The sequence below is a fragment of the Lactuca serriola genome, chromosome 4 (assembly GCF_051521515.1).
Source record: "Lactuca serriola cultivar US96UC23 chromosome 4, Lser_US96UC23_V15, whole genome shotgun sequence".
Classification (NCBI taxonomy): Eukaryota; Viridiplantae; Streptophyta; class Magnoliopsida; order Asterales; family Asteraceae; genus Lactuca; species Lactuca serriola.
In genome coordinates this window covers 342,359,950-342,366,832 of record NC_136411.1, presented here as the reverse complement: position 1 = coordinate 342,366,832, position 6,883 = coordinate 342,359,950, and the positions used below count along the sequence as shown (strand labels likewise).

General features: G+C 36.8%; 2 protein-coding genes across 3 annotated transcripts; one reads left to right on the top strand and one right to left on the bottom strand.

Annotated features, from left to right (window-relative positions):
* Positions 1–390: 390 nt before the first annotated feature.
* LOC145097507 (Phototropic-responsive NPH3 family protein) lies at positions 391–2,803 on the top strand. Its single transcript, XM_079035077.1, has 4 exons — positions 391–676; positions 777–846; positions 1,452–1,973; positions 2,046–2,803. The coding sequence occupies exons 1-4, from the start codon at positions 498–500 to the stop codon at positions 2,685–2,687; spliced, it is 1,413 nt and encodes a 470-aa protein (XP_078891203.1). The 5' UTR covers positions 391–497; the 3' UTR covers positions 2,688–2,803.
* A 523-nt stretch (positions 2,804–3,326) lies between these two features.
* LOC145097505 (uncharacterized) lies at positions 3,327–6,570 on the bottom strand. 2 transcript variants are annotated; one of them, XM_079035075.1, is made up of 3 exons: positions 6,302–6,570; positions 5,226–5,797; positions 3,327–4,366 (listed from the first exon to the last, which is right to left on the bottom strand). In XM_079035075.1, exons 2-3 carry the CDS (start codon positions 5,790–5,792, stop codon positions 3,515–3,517), a joined length of 1,419 nt encoding a protein of 472 aa, XP_078891201.1. In that variant the 5' UTR covers positions 5,793–5,797; positions 6,302–6,570; the 3' UTR covers positions 3,327–3,514. The 2 variants fall into 2 exon arrangements, with proteins under 2 accessions (XP_078891201.1, XP_078891202.1); XM_079035076.1 differs by having other exon boundaries at positions 5,226–5,728.
* Between the last annotated feature and the right edge of the window lie 313 nt (positions 6,571–6,883).

Below are 6,883 nucleotides of genomic sequence, written 5' to 3'. Positions count from 1 at the left end.
TATATATTTCTTATATGTATAAACATTAATTCAAACCTATTCGAGCTTTTACTCACCGGTATTTTAGCTTTATGATTTTATCTTACACACAACGCCTATATATACAAGAAACAACTATTCACCTTTATGAGTCGTTATTCTTGTTTGTAATTAAAAAAAAAAAGTGCCACACAAAAGTTATATGTAGTTATGCACACCTTTATGTGTCGTTATTCTCGATTGAAAAAAAAAATAAAATGATATACCGCCCAAATTACTAATCAAAATTCAAAAAATAAAAACTTAAGAAAATGGCAAAATGGTACCTTAGGCAGGTGTAAGGAGCATTTAAGGCTCATCACATGCAACGTCATGAATGCGCCTAAGCAGCAGTATATGGCTTATCAATTCCCCCCAAAACACCCCAACAATCAAAACCAATTAAAACCTTTTTTATTTTTATTTTTTGTAACTGTCTATATATTCTCTCTACAAACACGTACGGAGGATTTACAACGATGGAATCCACGGTGGCTGATTTGGAGGGCTGGCCAAATCTCAAGGTGGTGGAAACCATCTACGAGGAAGATTCCGGCGACTCCTCCTCCTCCTCCTCCACCACCACCCCTTCTCCCTCCTCTCCTCCACCTACCTCCTCCCCTTCCACCACCTCTCTCCGCTCCCGAGTTAAACTTTGGTAAGTCATCCTCCATCTTATACTTTTTCTCTTTTACTTCATAATTCAATATCATTAATTAATGTTTTTCTTTTCATTGTTATTTATTCTTATGCTTTAGGTCCTTCAATAATGGAGTTGAACCCAATGTGATTGTACATGTTCAAGGGTCAACTTTTCACTTACACAAGGTAAATAAATAGGGAGTGATTTATAATTTTATATGCAACAATATTTTAGTGATATATTTTATTTATGTTCTAAATAGTTGCCTTATACAACTTATGTTTTAAAGGATTTCACTCTATAACTATATAAAACATAACAATTGTTATGTATGATTAGAAATATTATGTACAAATCTTGGCCTAAATAAATACTATATGTACTCATATCAATTTTTTATTTCAAAATTTCAATTATGTTAGTATGAAAAAGAACCAATAAACTTACACTGAAAAGATAACGTATGGATTACACATTGAGATCACACTCTTTTTGCCATTCTTATATAAGGTATTTAATACCTTTAATTAATAAACAACTAATACATTCTTTTACATTTATTAGCCTGCACAAAAAGTTGATATAAAATATCAATACTCATTTATATATACCAGACTAAATTCATAAAATAATTATTTATGCTTTGATGCTAATAATATATTTGATATTTAATTATTTTTCATGACATGTTTTGAAGTATAAGAATGTAATAAATTTTGTAACATTAACATTTAATGCAATAATGATCTCATTTATGAATAATTATTTGTAATTTTTATGTTACACATAGGATCCTCTGACGCAATGCAGTAGATATCTGAAACGGCAATTAACGGAGTCCTCAGAAGTGTCTCTTTCGCCGGCGTTAAAGATAACGCCTCACACATTTACTCTCGTCGTCGACTACTGCTACGGTGGCAACCTCTTCCTTACGCCGTTCAACCTCGCTTCTCTTTTACTCGCCTCCGATTTGCTCGAAATGACTGATGGTGCAGACAACGTTGAGAATCTCCGGCGGAAGACGGAGGCGTACTTTCACCGGACAGTGGCCGGTGATCGTGATTACGCGACGGTGGTGTTAAAGTCATGCATTGAACTTTTGCCGGAGGTAGAGACGAGAACAGGGCTTTTAAGCAAGTGTATAGAGGCTTTGAGGATAAATCGAGAAGTCGGCGACGGTGATGTTTTTAATTGGTTTGATGGCGTTCAGGAGTTGTCCGGGGAAGAGTTCCGGTTAGTCGTCGGGGCTTTGCACCAGAAGGTCGCCGGTAGTCATGATCTTCTTTATAGAATCATCGACTTCTATTTCAAGGTGATATTATCTATCAATGGACATAGTCAAATAGATTTCATCTTTCGATCTCTGTAACAATTTTGAATTCAGGAAGAAGGCGGGAAGATGACGGAGGAAGAAGGAAGCAAGATCTGTAATTACATCGACTGTTCAAATCTATCTTCTCAAATCCTGATGCACGCAGTTCAAAACCCTAGAATGCCATTAAGATTCGTGGTTCAAGCTATGTTTATCGAGCAACTAAACACTCGTCGTTCCGTTTTCTCCGCCGCCAAAACTCTCAAAAACCAAAACCACCCTATAAAGCAACCGGCCGCCGGCGCCACCACCGTCACACTCGGCGCCATACTCCAACGCGACGCCGCGCGACGCCAAGTTGCGCACCTGAAAGCCACCATGGACTACACGAGCACCCGTATTCAAAGCTTGGAAGAAGAGCTTAATGGGATGAGGAAGATCCTGAACAAATCGGATACGGGTCAAATTACGGATCGGGTTAAATCCGAGAGTTTCCGGTTTAGCTCCGAGACTGAGAGGAGGGTAGAGAGAGGGCAAAGAGGGTCGGTTTCTTCGGGTAGTTTTCGGGCCATGGATATGGAAAATGGGTCGGATCATTCGAGTGATCAAGGGAGTCCCAGGCGTTTCGGGAAGCGTGTAATGAATGGGTTAAAGAGTGCATTCCGGAAATCGGGTTTGGGTCGGACTCGGAATGAAATTAAAAAGGATAATTAGTGGTTAAATGTATTTTTGGCAACCGTAGACTTAACTGTCAGTTTTACCTTATATTTAATTTAATAATGAGTTATCGGCTAAAATAATATACTAAGAGATTTTATATTGCTACACAATTATAATTCTTTGAACTTTAAGAAATAACTAACAACCCCACAAATTTATATTTATGAGCTTGCAAATATACTAAAACAATAAAAAAAATGTTGTCATGTAGTATGTGTGTGGTTGGTTTGTTATTGAGTAACTAACAACCATCTTGCTAATGTAATATTATTGTTCTATGGTAGGTGTCTTATTTACCAATAAACAAGTTACTTACATTCATAAACTTTTTAATTTAATATATGATAGTTTTTTTTATAGAATGAACTGTAACATAACATTACATAAAAGATCATGTTTTAAAAAAAAATTATCTTATTTGTAACGAAGTTAAAAGATCAAAAGTCCAAATTATATCGTGATAAATGGTAAAATGGATATGTTGATTTAGTTATGATTGTTAACCTCGGACTTTGGTTATCCTCTTTTATAACGTTTTGGGTCAAAATAACATATATGTTTATATGTGCGATGCATATATTCACACATAACATACCTTACGTGTCATCTATCATGTTCATATGATTTTGTGGCTTTGTCATATAAATTGCTTCTGTTAAACTAGACTCACTAACAAATACCTTGTTCCCATAATCTAACATGCTCAACATTATTTCTCTAATTACACACGCTCATACACAACAATACATACTACCACCAGTATATATATAATGTACAAACACTCCGTATACCCGTAAAAAAAAATAAAAAAAAATAAAAAATCATTTCTTCGCACTCAATTTATACGGAAGTCTCCATCTCTTATGCCAATAAATGGAAACCCGTGGCCACAACGGGAACCCAAACGAATAATCAAGCGGTCTGTCAACGGGTCCACCAACCAACAAAGGCAGCCACACGTATCTTGAATCCCTCAAATCCGCCGGATTCCATCTATCCGCCATAAACACAAAAACACCCGGAAACCCGGGTAACGGAAACACAAACGTACTTTGCGCAAAAAAAGTCGTAAGTCGAAAGACCTTATTACCCCCGACACACGGGTTCCCCATAGTCTCCCACGGCCCCATAATATTCTCAGCAGCGTGGGCCAGCGCCTCATTTGGAGCCCAGCCCGTACAACCCGAAGTGACCATGTAATAGGTACCTTCGTGTTTGAAAAGGGCTGGCGCTTCGCGGTGCTGGCCCACCAGCACCCGTCTGACAACGGGTGTCACATCGAGGTAGTCCTGTGTGAGGGGCCCGATGTGCAGCTCGGAGTTGTCGTCAGAAGAATATATTAAATACGCGGTGTTATCATCGTCTTTGAAGATTGTCATGTCGCGGGAATCGGAATCGTGCGGTCGGGTGGATTTGATGTAGGTGAAGGGGCCGGTGGGGGAATCGGAAACGGCGATTCCGACTGCGGCTTTGGTGTAGTTGGTGTCGTCGATGTGCATCCACATTATGTATTTGTTTGTGTTTTGGTTGTAGATTACTTTTGGGCGTTCTAAAACATTGGAAATGTGGAGATCGTGAGTTTCGTCGGTTTGTTCTGCGGGTAAAACGATTCCCTCGTTTTTCCATTTCCAGAGATCTTTCGAAGAATAGCAACCTACTCCTATGATGTCAACCTACAATCAAAATTGAACTTGAGTTGTTAGAATATTAGTATATTTATAACTTAAGTAATTATTAGATAATAATAGATTGATATGCTCATAAACGAAAACTTGGAATCAAATTGATGGGAATGGAACTATGAACTACAACATCAAAGTAGGTCATGTTTGCATAAGGTTTGTTTCTTTTCTAAACGGAAGAAACCGTCTAAATGAGACCATGAGACCAAACGACAATTTTACGCAAACAAATTTCTTAATATTCGTCAATTTCAACAATATTTATCAATTTTAACATTACAGAAATTGAGAGGAAAAAGGCGAAAGGCAAATAGGTAAAGGGGTAGAGTCTTAATACATTAAGCTAGGTTTTCCGGCTTAACCCCTTATGCATAAAAATAAACCGTCTGAACGAGACTAAGGTGTTGTTTGTTTTTTCGAAGCGAAAATGTCTGAAGTCTGCGAACCACCTCTGCAACCCTCTGTAGCAGAAGAGGTGGACCAAACAGCTGCAACATTTAATAAAAAGTCTGTTTGTTTTTTTAACATCTGCAGACTGCTGCAGTAAGTTAAAGTAAGGTGTGAAGATGTCTGAAGCAGTTGGTCTACTGCTGTGCCACGTAGCACACACGCATCAGTTTTTAAGTCAAAAGTTTTCTGAAAAATAACCAACTGCGAAGGGCCAAGTGCTGCGTGTGTGCTGTGCCGCGCAACAATAAGTGGTTTTTTAGAAAAAACAACCAGCACCTAAATGACAATTTTACCCTTACACATAGATAACATTTCAGCTTGTGTAAATCTCTCTAAATCTTTAATCTCACCTCAAAAAGACAAATAGATAAAAAAAATCGACAAATTTTACAATACTAACCCGGGCTGCAGCCTTTTTGTGAGCATGATAAGTGGGCCCATCTTTATATTCACCATACCAATAGTACATTGATGATCTATCATCATATAGAATCCCACCTCCATGAGCTTGAATAGGATTCCCATCAGTATCCAACCAAATCCTTCCAGGATGATAATAAAAACTCTCATTTCCACCATCTTTCATCGGATCAATGGCTGTTTTTACACCAGGAAAGAATAAGTATCTAAGTTGAGAAGATTCATCAAGAAACTCCTCAATCAAAGTGGTTGGCCTTTTAGGTTTTCGTTTTATAGCACGTGGTGATCTTTTCCTTGGTGGTGGGATTTTAATGGTGTCATCTTCAACTTCTATGAGTTCACGATATAATGGATGATAATTTGATTGCATTTGTGGAACTCCAGTTTGACTTTGTTGACTTTGATTCAAGAAGTAGAAGTGGAACATAATTAGGCATCCTATGAGGCTGCATACCACGATTGATAATTTGCTGTATCTGCTTCCTGCATAGCAATGTAAAGTGGTTGGTTTCCTGTATTTGTTCCTCATCCTCATTTTGTTCTCCATTTAACCTTCAAAATAATGCTTCAGTTAAGAAAACGCAACCTAACACAAGATTTTTCTTGTTTGGGATGATGGATTGTTGTAAGATCAAGGAAAGATTTGGTTTTTTTTTCCCTCTTTTGGTAATAGATTGTAGAGAAAAACTATGATTCAAAAGGTGGAATCTTGACAAAGTAAAAACCCTAATCTTAAATTTGGGAACCCAAGTCGAACAGCTTGGAATTGAAGCGAAATTCAGTTTGAAATCGTATAATCTTGAATCTACGCTCCCAAACTTTCTTAATTATCACATACTAAGCTTTACATTTGATTCATAGCTAGAACTAAGGAAGAAGCACGAATCGAACTACCAAATTAGGAACTATATCAAAGTTAAACCACTACCGAACAACCAAAAACCTAATTCGGTATAAATCAAGTCGAACAAATCGTAAAAAGTTAAAAACCAAAGACAATCGATAACATAAGAGATAAAGTAGATGAATTTTGTTCCATACTTGAAGAATGTTTACCTGGAATCATTAATAACAATAAGTTAGTCAATATCTACCATGTAGATGAAGCAATCTGAGCTCAATCGTGGAAATACTCTTCTGAAACTTGAAAGTTGGTTTGTTAAGACCAAACTTTGGATCTGGAGGTGATGTTAATCGGTGGTGATTGTGACTTGAGACCAAAATTTGCTGAATCTGTTTCTCTCTCTCTCTCTCTATGGTTGTCTTCGAACATATGTTTGTGTGAATGATGAATCTTTGCTTTTATGTGTGCTGTAGAAGATGATAAATTCAACGACTAGTTGGCTCTGTTGAATTATTACGTATAATATTACTCGCATCAGCAATACCGCTCCATTTCTACGCCAGGTGGACCTGTTTTACATCAGTAAATTACCATAATTCTATTAAGAAAAAGAAAAAAAAAACAAAAACAAAAACTAACATAATATTTCTTTTTCCAATAATAATAATAATTTTGATTTAGGAGTGTTTCGACATGTTTGAGGTTATCGTGATTTAAAATTTTGATGATTAATTTGGGTTAATAATGGGCATTGTTTATATAACTTTATAGAATAAATAAGCTTATGATTATAT